The sequence below is a fragment of the Aythya marila genome (assembly GCF_965140915.1).
Source record: "Aythya marila genome assembly, chromosome: 7".
NCBI lineage: Eukaryota > Metazoa > Chordata > Aves > Anseriformes > Anatidae > Aythya > Aythya marila.
The window spans coordinates 33,368,635-33,389,345 of record NC_139048.1 but is presented as its reverse complement, the minus strand read 5'-3'; the positions used below and the strand labels follow the sequence as shown (position 1 = coordinate 33,389,345).

Genomic DNA, 20,711 nt, shown 5'->3' with positions numbered 1-20,711 from the left:
ACATTGTATCCTAAGGAAATCTTTTTTTAAGCTTCATTAATATCTACAGATACAATTTTTGCAGTGCATCTTCATATACATTTTCACAAATGATGTTATAATGCCAGTCAGTTTAAAATTACAATGAAGAAAGCAACATTTAAAGTGGGAAGGTGACTCAGTGGCCTGAGGGAAAGAGTTCCAGACAGATGAGGCAGCATAAGGGAAAGAGTGCCAGAATAATTGGGAGGGACTGGTAAACTGATCTCAAGCAAGTGTAATAAGGTGACACACCAAAGTGCTGGTAAAATATTAACTATTTCTCATAGCAGTGAGATTCAGAGCATGGGAATGATATCCTAGTTTTGTTTTCATTTAAAAATGGCACTGCTTTAATATAAAGGAGGAAAACTTCAGAAGCCTTAGAACTTCTACAGAAATTGTTTCTTTTTGTCTGTACAAGCAGACAGCAGGACGGAGTGAATGCTTTTGAATGCTATATGCAAGCGGACAAATAACAGCAGCTAGCGCTCATCCCCCCCAGCTAACACCAGAAAACACCATGCTCCTAGCCCATGGGCCACTAATTGATTTACTGCCACGCTTTTCTGCTGCCACCATGTGTCTTGATCACAGATTCCATGTCAGCATGGATATAGAATTTCTTCTCCAGCTGTAGACCTTCAGACATGACTGTTTCTCAGTTCGTTCTGTTGCACCATGGTAAAACACTACACACAGTCTTTCCTTTCTATGGAGTTCCCTTTTATCCAATTTTAGCAAATTGTTATCAATCTCCTGCTACCTAATTTATGCTTGTCAAACCCTCTGCTTCAGTTAGTTCCTCTAGCCCCCTCACTGAACAATCACGTTGCTGTTCTCCAAAGTGTTTAACCCAAGCCTACCTACCTGGGGAGCCAGTGACCCCACTGACTACCATAAACACTGCTGACAAACTACTGAAACCCTCATTGGAATGTGCTTGGGAAGCAAGAGTCTCTAGAAAGTATTTTAAAAATGTGGACTATCTGTGAGTGCCCTCTCCTTACCCGCTTCTAGCAATGAGCCTTTAGCTAGGACATTCTAATTAGGGGTCTATCTGATGAAATATAATTTTGGCATCCAAGTTACTGAATGTTTTATCCTATTAAACATCTAGAGCTGATTTCCTCTAAAGTCCTGTTGTGTGTAACAGACGCCAAAGCCTCTGGTGCTCAAAATACCAGCCAGTGATTCTGGTTTTGGTCCCTCTAAAATTCTGAAGGTCCTAATCTACACTACCGTTAGCCTGAGCTGCCTCAGCCCACTGGTAGAGGGCTCTACCTAGCCCTCTTGGATTTAATTTGCAGGAGGCCTCAAGGCCTCCACCATAAAACGAAATATACTGGAAAGCCACTACACCTAATTAGAAAAGAGATACTGAACATCCTTGTATTTTATATAAATGGTATATACATTGCTAGTTCAGACAGAAGGCAAAAACCTCTGAGTACATTTTCCTTATTGCCATGCAATTCACATTAACTGGGTTCCCACAAATAATAGCAAGGCTTATTTTGCTCTTTTTTGTTAGAAGCATTCGTAGATGAACTGTCAGTGAAGCCTCTCAGTTCCTTTAGGATTTTGGAATTTCTTTGTAAGTAGCCTGGACAAAATTCTGCTTTCAGAATTTCTAGATGTGCAATGCCATTTAAGGTATAAGGACTGCACTGTATGACATTGTTTGTCAAATGTGCAATCAGAAATAGAGACTATGGGGTTACAAAATGCAACTCACTAGCCTGACTCTTAATCCAATTTTAAAGATACGGCCTGTAATACATTGTTGTGATAATCTCAACCCAAAATCAAAAGGCATTCATGTGTATGACCCTGTCACTGGAGAACAATAAGCAGTTAACAAAGGCAGACACTGTAGATGTCACATCCACTTAATATCAACCACAGAAATAACTACCATGAAAATTATTTTTAAAACTTTTATTACAATACAGAAGGAGAAAAAGTTCAAATACTCAAAATATGAAGTTTATAATATGGCTTCCCCTTCAGTAAGTGTCCCTTATCTCCTTTTCCTTTAGACTAGGTAACAAAATACCTCCATCATTTCTATCATTTCAAGTGACAATCTGTTCAGTTGGTATTAATCGTGGCTATAAACAACCTTTTTAGATACTTTGGATATTTAGGTTCTAAAGAAAGGTAAAGAAGCTAATGGAAATGGATAGATTTGTAGTTGCTAGGGTCTAATCCTGTCTTATCTGAAGAACAAATTAGCCAATCCACAAAAAGAGGGAGAACAAACCCAGAAAAGTTCAGCAAAAGTCAGAACAGTGTTTTGTTTAGTGCCATCTCTTACATGTAATCCAAGGAAAACGTGTCCAGTCCATCACTGCATCGGCTACACAAAGATCTGGCAAACCTGTACCAGCATCAGACTTGAGTTGGTGCCAACAACTGCTCTCTTAGTTGGAGGCCTGAAACAACATGGCAAAGTAAGTCTCTGGTAAGTCAGACAAGTGGTTCTTATCATTCAAGTGGTTCAATGGTTCTTATTGAAAAAAAGAGAAGAAAGGCATGAAAGACAAGAAATAAAGTAAGGAAATAAGAGAACAAGGGAATGAAGAGGGTCACAGTAGGAATGCAAATCTTACAAAGCACATAGTGCCCCAGATTAGGTGAAGACAGTAAACTGGCATTGTCCAATCCCTTTCTATGGTATGTTTTGGACTAGACATGCCTTTTAATCACGACAGTGAAATCCTATAGGATCAGGTAAGATCCTGTAGTCTGTGCATGCTGGGAGTAGTAACCCTGACTGTATATCTCACACCTTGCAGTCAAGCTCTTTTTTTGGTATCTAACTCAAATCAGGCTTCCTCCTGCTTCACTTGCCCAAAGAAAGTAATGAACTGAACAGCATATCCCCTTGATACTTTGTTCAGTCATTAAACCCAGTTTCTGGGTTATAAATTTTAATCTATTTACTTCTGATCCATGTTTCTGTTGATTGCCAGACATTGTATCCCCCAGGTCACTGGATTTTATAGAGAGGAGCCCTCATCAGTATTATCTCCAGTTTTTCTTTTTGATTTTTTTTTCTCATTTTTAAAAGCAATATTATATAACAGGTTGCATCAAACTTTTGTTTTGTTGAACAACTGTCAGCCTTTATATATCAGTACTTGCTGTGTGTTTTACCAATCATAAAGTCTGGTAGCACTGACCCTGTCCCAGAATGAAGGCTGATGTGAGCTAATGCCTGCACTCCCAGATGATGGTAACTTCAAGGAGATCCTACTCAGCCATGTGAGCACTTCCGGATAGAGCTCATGTATTTTATGTTTGAACAATACATGATCTGCTTTAAAATTTGAATGCTAGCAAATTAAAGAATCCGGGTGCTTGTGGAATGCAGAGATATCCTGACTTTAAAAATAAATAAATAAATTTGAAAGGAAGAATCTAGGAGAACCTAGTAAAATATTAACTATACAGGGAATAGTAAAACACAAATACTTTTGTTAACTGTTTTCTATGATGGATATCTTTGCAAGTTGACCAGGTCATTTTAAAGGCCAATATTATAAAAGGTAGTATTGTACAAAGGATAATACAGCACAAGACAGAAAAGATCACAATTTGAAGTAAAGACTCAGTGTCCTTCATTTTTTCAAGGCAGGGAATCCAACTTAAAGAGACACTTTCAAGATTGTACAAAAACTTTTTTACGAAAAAGGTATACTACAAATCCCCTTTTACAAATGCCATCCATAGCATAAATGATTTCTTGTCTGGAGATTATCTCTACTTTTTTTAATAGAAATACTGATAACATTTTTCAGATATACCATTTCCTTTGTATCAAAGCAAAATGCTGGTATTTTACATTTATTGATTCATAAAATAAAAAAATAGATGAAACATTGGATGAAACTGGAAGAAGACAGCACAAGAGACTGTGGTTCTGTGTAGATGACTGAAAGACTGCTTTCATTGTTGTGGTTATAACTTACTCTTTGGAGAAGTCTGACTCCTCTCCCATTGATGTCAGTGACAGAACAAACACTAATCTCAGTGGAAACACATCAGGCCCCATAAATTACTTGTACATTTCACCTGAATAATTAGAGACTGGAAAATTCTGTCATAACACTCAGGCAATCCTCATATGAGTGTTGCCCTGTTAAATGATAAAGCCTGTTTGGGGTGAAAAAGGAACAGGAACCGAGGGAATGTTTCAACATTATTATTTGAGCCTTCTACAGAAAAGAGCTACCATTTCTTTCATCCTTCTGATATGTCTCCACTTCTAAAATTAGAATCTGAGTTAGAATCACAGAATACCTGGCAGGCTTCTGCCAAGAGATGCACTGCATAATGATATGAATAGAAAACATCCAACTGATATTGTCTTACACAAGGTTTGCAAATCACAACTGAACCAGCCTTACCAGAAGCATCCAGAAAATTGCTTTTAACAGTTTACTTACCAAAAGAACAGTGGCCTCAAGGTAATTCAGTATAGGTTATAACCTAAAAGAGAAAGAGGGTTGATGCTGTTCAATTTACTGAACCTTTAAATATAATAGTAGTTCTGTATACAGGGATGCAAAAACTGGGATTTTTTTTCTTACCTTTAATATCACAATGTTTGGCTGGATTAGTTAATGCTAGATCTACTTACTGATTTGCTGAATAGTTATTTTTTCCTTTTTTTGCAATTTCACTGCACATCTTATGATCCTGCAAGGCATTTATGTGGTTCCCAGCAGTATTCTCAACATCTAACTTTGAGAATTTAACTTTAGGTTAATGAGTTTCCTTCACCCTTAACTACAAGACATAAACTCCTTACCTTTGGAAACAACTGCCTTATGCTAATGGTCATAAATTAATGTAGATTACCATATTAAAGTAGGTACGAATTTGGATGCTCCTTCTAAGTCTTCTTGCTTTTAATCACATGGACTTCTACATGTAGGTACCCCTTCAGTTATTGTGACTGATTTTTAAACAAAGTCATACCAACTGACAACAATAATAATGTATTCCTGGGCAAACATAAAAACATACAAAGTAACACAGGGCAAGAAAATGATACTGCCCTCTCATATTTCAATTAGTTATCCTTTCTGTGCTTACCAAGCTTCTCATTATCCACTTCTACGGTATATGTCATATTGGTTTAGTAGCACACTCTATGCTAATTAATTCCATTCATTTCCTAGCTTCTAAAATACACACACAAAATTCCTTTGTTTGTTTTTGTACCAAAGAGGATTCATTTTTAAACCTCTGTGAAAGCCTAATTCTTAAAATTAATTCAATACTAATCTTTCATAAGTATCTGTTTGTGAAAAGTAGATAACAGTACGGTTTACTTCAATAGAATCATGAGAAATATCATCAAACTGCATGCATTTTACGATGACAGCTACTGTTAGCTTACATGCTACAGATTAAGATATTTATGCAAGTCTAGGTAGATGTGATATAGACTTTATAGGAATAAAACCAGTAATAGGTAAAGTGTTTTGCTTGTAAGATAGCTGTATAAACAATGTCTTCCTGCTCTGAATGTCACACAATGACTATGGCTGTTACTGTACATGTTCATACAGTCTGCTGCTGTACTGTACATTGGGTGTTTCCCAGGCATCACTCAGAAGAAATACAATAAAACTTCTATGCAAAAGGTGTTCTTGTGTCTTTTCTCAAAACTTTTTCTTACGTATGAAATTTCACAGCAGAAGTATAACAATCAGTATAATAGCACAATTTCTTTTGAATGTCTTTTCTTTCGTAAACTGGGCTTTGATAAAGTGCACGTAAAACCTATAATTATATCTACAGGCAGTAAGTATTTGATTTTCAAAAGCACATATTATGTTCTTCTAAATCAACAGCAAATTGGTATTTTATAGTGTACCTCCTTTATCAGCTTAATGGCAAGAATCAGAGTATTAAAATGCATACTTTTACGAACCCGTTTGTGACAGCATGGTAAGAAGTTACGGTGACATATCTGATATCACCTTTTTTTTTGATAATAGCTGGAGCCCTTTGGATGTAAACCTCTGTCAGCCTCAGAGAGGCTATGGGACATGAGTCTGCTGACAATCCAAACAGATTTGTCATTTCTACCATTCATATATCAATTTCTGGTTTCCACACAAAGCTCCTGGAGGATCTTCACTGTAATTCTCAGAAAATACAGACCTTCTTCCCCATTATATAGAGGCAAGGTGTTCTCAGGTGTCTTTTTAGAGCAAGGAAATTGGTCATTTCTGACCATCATTTTCTTTTCTTTTTCTTGTTTTTTCTTTTTTTTTTTTTTCTTTTTTTTTTTTTTTGCCAATGTGATATGTAGACTATAGCGACTATCCGGATCTGCCTCAGCACTCTTGCCGGTCTCTTGCAGAGGTGGACATCGAAAAAACAATCTGCATTTGCCCAGCAGCCAACACTTTGAGTACAAAATCACAACCTGTGGCATGCACATCATTGCCCATATTTTTAATGATAATGCAATTCCTTCTGGTCCTTATTGGTTTAAAAACTAAGCCAAGAGATTGGTGAGCTGTAAAACATTAAAATTCTTCTTCCTATGGACACTGATGGCACTTTCTAACACCTTAGAAAAAACTCACTGAGCTCTGTTATGTTCTTCTGAAATAATGGCATAACAAAGACAAGAGGACATTAGAATGAGCTTTCATTACTATAGACACTGCTAGGTGAGGAAGTCACAGCGACTGACCAGCTCCAGAAGGAAGCATGATTGTGGCATGTGACTTGTGCTTTTGAGGTCTCTTTGTGACTTCAGCATCTTCTGATTCTGCAAGTGTTTCTTCACTGCTGTGTCCACACTACACAACTATATTGTTGATAAGTTTAAATTTTCACTAAGAATTTTGATCAAGTTATAATGGTTGAATGAGTTATGAGGCATCACTCGAGCTATAGTACCACACTTGAAGTGTAACAGCAGAAACTCTCACTGCTTTGGTCTGCCCTCAGGCACACAGACAGCTGCTGTGTGTAAACTGACCGGAGCTGACCTGAAAGCAGCTTGGTCTAGTCCAGTTGAGCTTAATTAAAATCAGAGTCACTTCACAAACCAGCTGTTAAAATGTTGCCAGCAATTTTTTCCCTGTGGCACGGATACCCTTTTTCCTATGAGCTGCACTGCTAATGTTCCGCTTGGTGCAGTTTTTCCTCCTTCTTGGCCAGCCCAAGGCTCAGTCTGGCCTCTGTCTGCACGGTCAGTGTCAGCTGGCTCCTGGGCTTCTGGTCCTGCCTCTTTCCTCTCCCTGGTTCCAGCCCTAAATGTCAGCAGCACTCAGTTTTATGCCTTTTGTTCTAAGGCAGTATTCCTGCTCAGAAGACAATTTTGAAGTTTGTCCAGCTGCTTTTCATCACTAGCTTCTGTGAGAAGTATCAAACTAATCAGGGATGCCCTGTAATGTATGTCCCAAAGCTTACTGCCAACCTGCAGCTGTCAGCACTATTTCCAGCACTAACCTCTAAAGCCGAAATAAAGCTTTGTACATGTGTAACTGTGAACTTGAGGTAACTTGAATCAGATTTTTTTTTTTCTTACAAACTAATTAGGGAAATGCATGCTATGTGCTAGGTAGATGATAAGCCTTATGCTATAGAGGTAGATATTCCCTTCTGTCAGCCAGCAAAGACAAAATAACATAAAGCTGGAAGTTAGAATATCTTGAAGGGCCACAGTACAACTTTTTAGTGCTCTGCCACCAAAGGTCTCAGTTGATTGCCTTCTAAAGGCAGTCACAGAGGTACAACAGTATTTTCATGGACTCTGTTGTTTGCAAACTAGTGAATCTGAATTTCTCTGATGTTGCTCTATCAAGATGCTGGTTCTGCAGTGAACTGCATATTTACTGTGTATGCCTGGACTTCTCATGGTTCCTGAAAGTTTTGTCCTTGTACCAGCTGCTCTAAGTATGGTCAGTGTGTTAGTCACAGGAAAGGCTCATAACCGTCATGGTTTCTCAGTGCTGTACTTTCTGCATAACTCTTAGTTCATTTGTTGCACAGATTGTTAAATTATTTTGTTTTTCTAGCATATTATATAGAAGTCCTTCAAAGTGGAAAAGTTTTGTGTATTTTTTTGGATCAGACTGAATACTTACTTGGTTTGCTTAATTTTGCCTATCATGCACAAACAGCAGCTCACAGCTCCACACATTTTGCAATAATTATATCAAAGCAGAAGTCCACTTGGATTTACAGTTATTTTATCAGATGTATATTTTTATGCTTCAAACTTTGTAGCTTTCATCTACAGATACTATAATGTCCAAGCCACAGTAATGTGTGGTGCAGTATCAATATGCAGTTCCTGTCAGTACTGTTTGGCTCACATCCACTGTTACAGACATTATAAAGAATACATTAAATCTCTGACCCAGGTAATAAATTAACATTAAACATCACTAAACCCATAAAATGCCTACCCTGTTCCCAGAAGAAGGTCTGACTTCACCATACAACTTCCAGATCACTGAAGAAACCACGTCACAAAATAAGGTTCACAAGCTATTTTGACAATTATATTTACAAAAAGAGAGGAACAAAAGAAAACCACCTCCAGTCCACTACACATTTTTTCAGAAGAGATCTGCCGTTACACTTCTGATTTTTCCTACTGTTATGATTTATAAAATATCTTTCTGCACCTGCATCCCCCAGGAGAATGTGCTTCCTAGCAAAGGAGCTCACGTGATAACACTCAAGAGAATTGAGAGAAGGTAGAAAGGCCAATTAATTACATCATTAGCTTTGGAAAGGGCTATGTATCAACTCCCCGTAATACACATGTATCATTTTGCTAATGTTTTAAAATTGGAACTATGACGAGCATTTTTAATAAAATATCAACAATCAAGAAGCGTTTTTTGGTAAGTTGAACCATTTAGAATTTCAGATTTTGTTGTTCCTGGTGTATAGGATGAGTAGAAAAGAAAATCTAGTCTCAACATTTTCCACGTGATGTTGTAGGTTTTAATCACTCAAGAGTTTATCTAGTAGCTCAGTTTTATAAACTATTCTTTACGTAATAACAGGTTTTCTCTGTGTACTGCTTAAAATATTTTTAAATTATTAATATCTCAGTTCTATTTATAGCCAGGTTTCATTTGCCACTTCTAATTGCTTTTCCCCCAAGAATTTATTCCTGTGCACTCAATAACAAGTTTAGAACTTCCAACTTCTTGAGGGTTTGTAGCCACAGGCCATCCTTAAGGATTTCTGCAAAATTGCTGTGTGTGTTTATTAAATCAAACATTTGAAGAAGTCAGGAATATCCTACTATTAAATCATATTTGCTGTGTTTGCATTTGGATTTGCAAAACTTTTACATTACTACTCACTAATGGGTTTCCCAGTTTCTTCGAGTTCTGATCAAAATGTAAAGCCAACAGCAGTGACAAATAATTCTAAAAGGCTGAAGTGTAAACCGGCTGACAAGACGCCACTACAGCGCCTCTTGGACGCATCAGCAAAACCCACATAAGCATCTATAGGGGCTGCTTCACGGTGAGGAGAAGGCACTCAGTGCCCATAGGTGCTGTCAGAGCAGTGGATTCCCTGTGCTCGATACTCTCCTGTCCAATGAGGTGGAATGCTCCGCAGGCACATGGTTTACGCTGCTCAAAATAACTTGGGACCTGCAAACTGACAAATGCTATTGCTCCGGTGGTGACAGGTTGTCCAGCTTCTTACAGCCATCCTCATAATAACGAAGGTTAACTTCCTTCACTGTATGGACTCCTAGCTGTTCCTGTTCCTGAGGACTGGAAGAATTCCCTCGCTTCCTTAACTTTAATCTCACATTTCTGGATAATTGTCATCGCTACTAACTGCCAGAGTTGGGCAGCAACATCTGGAAGAACTAAAAAAGGTAATGCTTCAACTTTAGATTGGTTTACATTTTAATTTTGCAGCACAGGTGCAGAGGGGTTGATGAGCATGTATCTTTGAAAGCTAATTATTGCTGATAAGACATATACAGGGAACAAATCATTTTAAAACTGACTGACTTAAATTAGGCTGAGGCATGTGTATTGCAGTGAAAGAGAAACAATGTTCTGCAGCACTATAAAGGGCTTGAATAGCACTGGGGGGGGGGGGTCTCAAAATCCCTCGGAGCCAGTCTGACTCCTCCAAAGAATCAACAGAAGATAGTAATGACCTGAAAAGCTCATTGCCAGGACTGTAATCTTCTTTCAGCCTTGTGGCCCTTCACTTTCTGAACTATTTACTTTCTGGTGTTCAGTCTTAAACCAATATGCCATAATTTAGATTTCCTTCTTAAGCAAAATCAAACCTAATTTAACGTGACCCCATAGTTAAATACTTTCTATTTATTTATTTATTTATTTTGTCGTGTAAAATGACCCCAAGGGCTATATTTAGTGCTGGGAGATCTGCTCTCTGGATTAATGTGCACAACAGCTGCAGAAACAGTCCTGCTAGAAGGGCATAGCTCTCCCCCTTGAGCTCTCACTATCTCTCCTGCTCTCTTTCTCTCTCTCAGAAAAGTATTTGACTGTCAGTAGCAAATGTTTGGCCCAATATATTGCAACATTAAGCAGTAATCAGAAGCCCATCTTAAGTTTTACAAAATAATATGCCAACAATTGAGAAGAGAACAGAGTAGCTCTTGAGTTTACGTCAACAGAACATTATACGAATCATACTGAAGACACTGATTACTTTATCAACAGTTTTGTTTTGATCATGAGGTTTACATTTGGGAAGATGCTCTAGAGTTTAAGAGTGGAAACAAAATCAGCAAATGTTAATGGAACAATTTCATAAACTTCAACACTGCTCTTCTCCCTCTCCTACATCTCCTGAAAGTTCCTAAGGTCAGAATATTTCTTTCTATCTTTCTCTCTCTCTTTCTCTCCCTTTCTCTCTCTCTTCTTTCAGAAATGTCTAACAAAATTAAACAGCAATAGGAAGCTTTTAGTTTCTGTAGCTGAACAGAATGATATTTACATATCAGAAATAATTTATAATCTATAGAGGAGTTAGTTTTTATACTTGACAGACTACCAGAGACAAAGAACTGTGTGTTCTGTACTGATTTAATATTCCTGTGCATTCTTTAGAGATTTTACAATATGTCTTGCTGTGCTACAGAAAGAATGTTTCTTATCAACAGCTGCCAAGAATTAGCAGTCTGGGTATATTTGCAAATAAAGAAAGCATTAAGGTGGTTTGTTAAAATTTTACCCCGTACTGTAACAGCAATTGAACAATGCAATCTAAATCACAATCTAAGTCACTGACTATTTATCTATGTTAGTTTAATTTTCTATACTTGTTTTCATAAACAGTAACATTCTATGAGGATGGGCAAATTATTTCACCTAACTGAAATCTCATTTAAACATCATAATTTATATATATGATTCAAAAGTGAAAGTTTTTATGTTACAATGTTCTTAGGGAAGATTTGTGAAAAAGCATTAAAAAGATAGAGGAGGAGATAAAAAATATACAATGAGAATATGAAAAAAAGGTAGGCACAACTGGAAAAAAAAAATTATGGAAAAAAACACAAGCCAGATTTCTTTTGTACCTTAGGTTTAAGATTCACATTCTCTTTCTAACTAGGAATCAATATTTATGTGAAAACTTAATCTCACTTTAAAACCAAAACAGCCCATACATTTGAAATAACGAGACAAAATTTAGACGTGCAAATTCCATTTTGTTTGCATACCACTGCTTTTCAGGGCTTCCCTTTGTCCGGCTTGTGCTTGTTCACTCTGGCTACACAAGCAGTGGTCTTCAGATACACGTGCACAATTCCTTTGACATCAGTGCTGTTTACATGCATGGGTAGAACAGAGAAATCTGCTCAGCATTTAAGTAATGCAAATTCTTATTACAAGTACCTTGTGCAGTCTTGTAATTTGCCAGTCTACAGCAAGGCCATGCATTGCTCAAATCATTTTTTGTCACAGAGCTAAGTTGTCCCAAAATAAAACTTTGGAATAGTCCACAGCCTCAGGCATTTGTGGATTTCTGCCCTGCTCACACGTACTGCTAGCAGGACTAACAGAAATGACCTAGTTTAAATCAATTGGGTCACTGTCCATGAAAGTGGATTTGCAGTTTTAGCAATGAAAGGATTGCACAGTGTGCTTGTGTTTGGACCAGGAAGAAAAGAATATTGTTGCTTGTTAGCTTTAGTTTAGTTTTGTGGACTTTTGTGTGCACATCCATCACCAAACTGTGGACTTCTGCTGTATGTTTTCAGATCTTTCATATAGACTCTTTCTCACGTGGGCAATCCCTGAAGGAACCTGGCTTGCATACTTTACTTAAATTAATAAAAACTTGTCCTACATTACCAGCACTTGAAGTGCTACACTCAGAGCTTGCCCTAACATCTGTGTCCCAGTCCTCACAGACCAACAGGAAAGGAGGACAGAGAAGCATCTCTAGCAGTCCTCAAAGACTGCTGTCATGTCTTTTCCTTTTTGACTTTCTAATTTAAAAATCAGACTAAATTTATTTTAAAGTTTCTTAAAGATCTTGTTTAACCTCATAGTTCAGGGAGATTCACTAAGGAGCAAAGACAAGATACGGGTAAGAAAGGATCTAAGTTCTCATTTTGAGAACTACTATTGGACAATATTAATTATAAAGAGAATTTTTGTGATCAGAGTAAAAAAAAAATGGTGTTTTTCTTATGATAGTATGAAAGAAGTGTTGAAAAAGTTAAAGATCTTTGAATGGGCTTTTTTCCTGAAGAAAAGTTGGATATTTTAGACTGTTTAGGGTGCTCACTACTACAACCCTGAGGTCACAGGCCAGGTGACTAAGTATTCAAGGGCATGACTCCAAGTGCACAAAGGCTTATTTGAGTGTCTTCTGCAATTATTTGGATACAGTATTCATACCATCCCATTTCTGAGATGATAAATTCTATTTTTTTTTTTTTTTCCTTTTGTGGGCTCTACAATTATGCTGTCAGTAGGAAAGGGAAGAGACATTAGGGACAAAATACAGTGGTAATGAAGAACACATTTCACATCTCATATTTCTAGCACTATTTGCTTGCAAAACAGGTGCTCTTAAGACTCATCAGAAGTTTCTTAAAGCAAAATAGGCGCTATTAATGCTCTAACATCTGAACATTTTGAGTAACATTCAAATGCCTATGAGTGAAACAGTGAACATCTCCCAACAAGAGAAGAGCTGTGTTAAAGGAGACCAACATCACTACAAAAAAAAGCCAAAATAGATCCTCTGCTACAGAAATCTAGACTTAAATATTGCCTGCTTCAAATCACTTGTATTTGGTTTGAATTTATTAACAACATGTTTATAAAAAAACACATGGTAAATAATATGGAGTTATATTTCCATTCTAATTATTTATTACTTCAACGTAATGTTGTTTAACATAGATGATGCATAACTGTATATAGATAATAATACAATTCTATATTCCCTTTTCCTATGAAAATCAAGATAGCAATTTCATTTTAAAAGGATTTTTTTTTTACCAGTTAGAATCCCAATCCATTATAATAAATATTCAAAAATAAGGCATTATTCAACTCCCAAACCATTAAAGATTTATTAAAAATAATGAAATTTCCCCCAAATTCTAAAGATTGGATATTCTATAGTTATTTTTTTCCTTCTTTCTTCCCTTTTGTTGTACATAGGTCACACTTTTCAATGTTTAAGATTCATGTTCATCAAGGAAAAGTTTACATGTTACCTGAGAACTACTTGAAAAAATTACCTGTTTGGCCTTTACAGATAAAGGGCCTGCAAAGGCTGAGCTTAGTAATTCTGCTCACAGCTGCTTCACGTAAATATCCTGGGCAGTGTAAGTGAAGTTACTCCAGATTTATACTGCAGCATATCTAAGGGAGAAGCTAGATTATCATAAGTTTTATTTACAGAAGAGGGTCTGACACTACTTATTTATCTGAACAGAGACAGTAGTAGCCATACATCAGTTATAACACCAATTAAAAATCCTTTAAACAGCAGATACATACGTTAAAGCCAAGAGCAGCAATATGTGAAGATACTTAAAACACCACCACCAGTCTTTTCACTATTAACAAAGTAATGTTACAGTGAGCAATAAAAAGCTACCAGCCTCTATTAGACTTGTAATCAAATGGCAGCAATAAGATATGGAAATTTTTAAATTGGTTAAGTGGAAGAAAATGAAAAATGTACTTAGAATACTGAAAAGATTATGTTGAAAAATACAGATGAAGAAGCAGGACATTTCCTAAACATGGACATAACCTTTAGCCTACTTGTTCTTAGAGGGATTTTATTTCCAACAAGAAGCTTTTATACCCTTGGGCTTGGAGGCTCTCTCCTCATTTTCCATTATTTAATTACATTACTTGGAAATGGGAATTTAGCTACCTGACTTTCCTGATTCATTACAAGGAATAGAATTTGAAGCTACTAATGTGTCTAAAGCAGAAAAGTAAATAACCTTGTTGTACAAAGATTTTTAGATACAATTATTAAAAATGCCTTACACTCGAACCCATAACCACAAACAAGACGGCTAACCTTAGTCCTCTGCTTCAGGCCTAACCTCTCATACTTCTGGAGTCTCAAAGTCTGTCCTCCAGCAGCTACAGCATGTCAACAGGCAGTAACCGGAAACGGTGACAATGGCAACTGCCAAGTGAGAATTCCTGCAAGCACATAAGAATGTGATTGTGATCTTTAAATGTGTGGGAGACAGACTGCTCGTGTCATCTCTTGTTTTTCATAGCTGCGATCCTGCAGCTGAAACACCTATGTAACTGTTAGCGTTAACAGCAGATACGTAAATGCAATTTATTTGCAATTAAATTAACTGGAAAAAGATAGAAGCCTCTAAGATCTGTTAAACTTTCTAGTTTCCATGCAGAGGTGCTGGACATACAGCACATTTGATGTGTAAATCCCACAAGATGCCGCCATGCAAAGAAAGCAGCAGCAGTTTGCTAGCTGTTCTGATCCTGGGGTTTCATACAACAGCAGTCTCAAAGAAATGGTAGCTTGGAAAGCCAGCTAGAAGCAACATGTGCTGACTAAAACTATTGAAATTTAAGTACAAGTGAAGGCCAAAGAAGATTTTTAAGTGCTTTTTGCATTAAATCTGCTATTTGCAGATAGCCTCTTTTTTAGGGTTAAGTGAAGGACTGTTTGAAAAGAATGTCTTTAGGGTACTAAGCAGTCAAAGCTGTCTCTAACAAAGAGAACAGATGACCTGCATTCAAACATACCTGTGAATCCCTTTGGTTTTGCAGAGATTTCATTACTGATGTTTTCTTAGGAAAAAGATCAGATTCTTTCAGTGATGACTCAGCAATAGGAAATGAAAGGATACAGCAGCACACTGCACAAGCTTGCTGGAGTGATTTTCTTGCCCTCCATATAATGATTTTCATGTCAAGGCACTGCACAAACAATCTTTGGAATCTAATTCTACCTCTGTGTATATTTTATCTTAAAGATTGCTTGGCTAATAAGAGAACACTGCTGTAGACACAGTCTCTTGAAAAATCAGAAAGCTCATGCAGTTAGTTTGCTCAAGGAAACAGAATTAGTGGAATGAAGAAGTACATGCAGTCAGTTTTGTTCGTGACATCCTCTGGTGCCTCTCAATATAATAGTACCCAGGGTCACTGCTGTTAGTGTCCTGGGAAAGCAAAAGAGGCTGCCCTTAATGCACTTTTTGGTGCTGGAAGTAACAAACTGCCAAGACTGGAGGACAGCTGACTCCTGGGGCCAGTCATTCCCTTCCCAGTCCTAAACAGCACCAGTTTAGAGCTAGTATTTGTAACTAGCATTACAATTCCTCCCCTTGATACCTGTTCATCAAGAGAGAGATTTTTCCAGTCTGCAAAATTCTTGATGCTTTCATCAACACCACAGATTACTTTCTACTTTGTTTTTACCAGAGTTTGTCCTCTTACGGCTTACTCCTTACAGCTCCACAGAGATACCTGTAGTTACAGCATACTTTGTTTGCTCCCAGCCTTCTGTGCTGCTGCGCACTGCGTGAGCGTGGGATGGCTTCTTTGTGGCCACAAAGACGCTTCTGTTCCAAAGTCCTAATCTGAACAAATTATAGGAACGGCTCAAGGCATATCAAAGCCAATTCTACAACACAATCTAAACAATCTAGAAAGTCAAGGAAAGAGAAAGACTGCATTCAAGCCCACGTCTTAATTTAGGAGCCGAGATTCCTATTTTGGCTATATAAAGCCACAATAAATATCAATTACCATTAATCAAACCTGCAATAGCACAGTTTTCCCTATGGTGATATCTTTTTGCTCACTAGAAAGGTGGTCTGAAAAGATATTTTAGAAAATATATTGAATTCAGACATATTATTGTCTAGCCCGCAGACCTTGTCAGGCTGTACGCTTGGCTCATTTGAAACAAAGCCGATCTCCCCTGACTGTGAAATCTGGATGGCTTCAGCCTACCCAGTGCTTCCTTCAGTCATTAGCCCTCTATACTACTTGAGAAAATAACTCCTTGTAGGAGAAAAAGAAAAAAGAAAAAAAAAAAAGGAACAGGGCATCTTGCAAGGCTTGCTTGTAAATGGACTGTCTGGCAGCCTCACAGCAACATTTGCCTGAACTCAGCATTTCCATTTAATTAGAAATATCACATCATTCAAAATATCTTAAAACTTCAGTAGCCATGCACTGCCTCAAAGTGCTACGTTTGACTAGTACTCATCTTTTCCCTCACTAAAAATAGAATTAAAAGTTATATTCTACACTAGCTGAAAATAAAGAAGAGTTAGATATAACATTCTGACCCTGGGTGAGCTCTCAAGAAAACTGAAGGCTCTCTAAGGACGAAGAATTTGGCTTCAGATTTATTCTCATCAGTACCTTGCTTCCCAACACCTGAAGGAGCACTCTGATCCTTTCTACTCCTTCTGCTCTGTTATGGACACAAGGAAGGAAGCTGTTCCAGCTCCTCTCCTGCAGAACTGTTTGATTTCTCCCACTTGCACTTGCTCAAATCTCCTCGGAAGGGCACAGGCAGGGTTGAACCAGTCATTTGTCCATTTGCTTCGTACATGTTCAGTCAGGACCGTGACAAACAAATGGGTTTTGGTCTTCCATGTATGGCTACACTGTCCAGCCTGGTCATCTGAACAGGAGATGCTGGATCCAAATGCATTACAGCTAGCTAAAATGAACCATCAATGCAAGGAAGTCTTGATTTGGCCACTTTAATTTCCTTTATCACCTTAGATTTTCATCAGCTATAAGCACCCCTGGTTTTGTTATTTTGCAGTAATTTGCATCTACTTATCCTCCTCTGGCTATCAGACAGTGGCTTATTTGCTGTACTTTTTTGCAAACTAGAAGTATAAAGCTATTCTGCCTATCTAAACACATTCATTCATGTGCAGAGTTTCTCTCCCAGGCTGCAACTCCTTATGTCAGAACGCATTTAAACTCTTCAGAGCTGAAACTGTAGATTTAGCTGTGACCTTTACTGTACAGAGTGTGCCATCAGCACATAAACAAGATAATATAATCTCTTAAACGCATTCAGCTACAGTAAGGTTGCACAGCTGTTTAAGAAGTAAAAGCTGAGCAAGCAAAAGTGGTATCCATAGAGCAGGAACTTTATGCCTTAGGGAGACCTCTTTGTTCTCTTAAGAGGTTGTATTATATACCTTGTCCAATCATGAAACAGCTTACAGCATTATCTCATGTGGGCTTCCCAAATCAATGTTCTTTTTTGCTCTACAGCTTCACTGAATCACTGTGCCAGATAATTTAACAGCAGGCATTCAATCAGTATTGAAGATCCTGGCTCAGTTGCAGGAGTGAGGCAGGTGGTGCTTTACAGCTGGAATTTGCACTGGGAACTAAATTGGGTGTTTAGAAGTATATAACTTATATGGTATTTTATTTGTCATTTTTCCTACAGGCACAAATTTATCAGTACTTTGTTTGGGTGCTTTTGTTGTCTTACTGAGTTTGCTTGTTTCCTATTACAAAATAAAACAATGAACTCAATGCATCAAAAATGTTAAATATTTACATGGGAAACAGAACATATTGTGCATCAGACAGGGATTTAGGCCTCAAAATGCACATGAGAATATGATAGCTCATTCGGTGAAGAATATAAAAAGTTTAAATGGAAGCTTTCCATTTTGTGAATATAGAAGGGCTGTCTCTCACATTCCTGGAAGAAACATTGCAGAAGTACAAGTTATTACTGCCTCATTTAATTTTTACTAGCCCTTTTCCAGAGACAACTGTCCCTCTAGCAGAGCAGAAAGCCTTTCACAGCAGAGATACCTTTTTAACTTTTCCTTCACTGGCACTTTTGGCTGTTACATAATGCTATGAATGGAAACGGCTGAGGAAGGGGGCATGCATGTTCCCTTCTCTTGATGCCATGACAGGAACACAACCTTCTGCAGTGCGACAAAGCAGACACCCTGGGGTAGGAATATTTGAAACCACCACACCAAGACTTGCTGGGCCATAAATGAAGAGCTTCAAGAGAGATCCCATGCACTGCATATTCTGGGAGTCCATAGTCACTCACCTTTTTCAGTATCTGTGAGGTACCAGCTCTGTAACATTGTGAACAGTATTTGTCTTCTTTGTCTTCATATTTAAGCCACTCCAAGATTAGCACGTTAATAAGATGTTTGAATTGCTCTACATTCATATTGGCTCTCGTGTAAATAAAAAGGGAGAATAATAAATGGAAGTACTGACCTACGTATCAGAAGGGATGAGAGCTTCACTTATCAGGTTAAAAATGGGCTTTCTGATATTGTCTTCTCATCTGTGGTACATTTTTTCAGAATCAGGATGACCTAAGAGAATGACTTTGAAAGACCTGTAGTACAAGTGATGTTTGTATTGGATAATGACATAATTATCTACTTTACTTACTTTAAATAGATAGCTTATTAGAAATAATGCTTAATTTAAGAAGCTGTAGTGCATTTAACATCATTATTGTTTCCTATAATGCAGTATCTTTAAGAATTTTAAATGAAAAATTGTCATTATAGAATATATCTTTTCTCCTCTCCCTTTTGCCTTCCTTCCCTCATCCCTCAAATGCTTTTGAGGGTTCATTTTCTTACTACTTCAGTGCCTTTCAATCTAAATTTACTTAATTTAAAAGTGCTGTTATTCCCCCACAACTTTCAGTCCTTGAAATACCCAGCATTTAATCTATCTGATGAGGTTGTTTCTTAGCTCACAGATCAGCAATGATAAAGATTTGACATTGAAACTCAGATAATAGCTCTGCAGTTGAAGTTTTGCCTGGACCAGAGTATAAATTATCACACTTGCAGTTGCTTTAGCAATACAAGGCTACCAATGGTAGAAAGTTATAAAAGATGGATTTCACTGAGCAAAGGCAATAGTATCTGGCAGTATGTACAGAAGCAGGCCTTTAAAACGAGGCCATACTTCCAAGTTAATGTTCAGGAACCAGATTCACTTTGAAAATGTTGTATTCTGCTTTTCAGAAGCCTGTAATTCTGTGCAATCAACAAATCTGCTATTGATAAAGCGTGGTCCTATTTGTCCTTTTTATTGGCAGCATGCAAGACGACAGCTTAGAGTCCTCAACTTCAATATCTCAGCTTCTGAGAGAAAGTTATTTAGCTGAAACTAGACATCGAGGGAACAGTGAAAGAAGCAGATCAGAGTCCACTTCTCATAATTTCCTTTATGGCAACACTTGTGATTCAGATGAGATAGCTGCTCAAGACGACCTTCCAGATCTCTCTGCCTTTTTGAGCCAAGAAGAGCTAAATGAAAGTGTAAACCTGGCAAGACAAGCTATTGATCAGAATCCACTTGAAACTAAACAGGATGAACTTCAGACACATTCACATTATCCCCCGGATCAACTGAAAAACACAGGAAAAAATAAACAAATGGCCCACTCTACAGCTCTGAAAACATCAGACAATGGCCTGCACACAAACTTTTGTCAGGACCATGTCAGAGATACAAAAGGCTCCAAAGGGAGTTCTCAAGACCTAAAGAAACAGCACCTTCCCTCTGAATCAGAATCAAAAAAGGAATTCCTGAACAAGGCCGCAGATTTTATTGAAGAGCTCTCTTCACTTTTCAAAGCTCACAACTCTGAAAGAATAAGACCCCGAACATGCAAAAACTACAGGAGCAAAATTGATTCTAAGAATAAATCTGCTCAAAAAGGTAGCCCTAGCCTCTCTAGTACAACAGAAAACAGAGAAAGGCTTTCCATTCCACTACCTCAAGACTTGGAAAATAAAGCAGAGAAAGCATTTGAAAAACTAGATGATCAACCAGCAGCAAACTTGGAATCCATCAATCAACTGACAAGTGCAGAACTAAAAGCAGAGTCAGAATCTGCATCCGTATATTCTGATGAGCCCATCGGACAGCCACCACGCTTCACTCAAAAACTGAAGAGCAGGGAAGTTCCTGAAGGAACCAAAGTGCAATTGGACTGCATTGTGGTAGGAATCCCAGCACCTGAAGTCAGGTAAACATATTCTGCACTTGTCATTTTGTATTTCTGTAACAGTAGGTGTATGCCTTACTCTCTCCAGATATTTTAATGCACATATGTATGTAATCTGCAGCAGAAATCCCTTAATCTTGGTTATCAAAATTAAGACAAACAAACACTTC

The 20,711-nt window shown here is 37.6% G+C and overlaps 1 protein-coding gene across 4 annotated transcripts in view; it reads left to right on the top strand.

The window, feature by feature from the left end:
- Positions 1-20,711, top strand: part of MYPN (myopalladin) — a 73,130-nt gene that overhangs the window by 5,683 nt on the left and 46,736 nt on the right. The window contains exons 1-2 of one of the 4 annotated variants that reach the window (XM_082764974.1): positions 9,679-9,913; positions 19,627-20,562. In XM_082764974.1, the coding sequence (XP_082621100.1) occupies positions 19,628-20,562 (935 nt within the window). In that variant the 5' untranslated portion in view covers positions 9,679-9,913; position 19,627. Of the gene's footprint in view, positions 1-2,399; positions 2,475-9,678; positions 9,914-10,768; positions 10,884-19,626; positions 20,563-20,711 lie in introns of those variants that run through there. The other 3 variants (XM_082764973.1, XM_082764972.1, XM_082764975.1) reach the window with 3 other exon arrangements.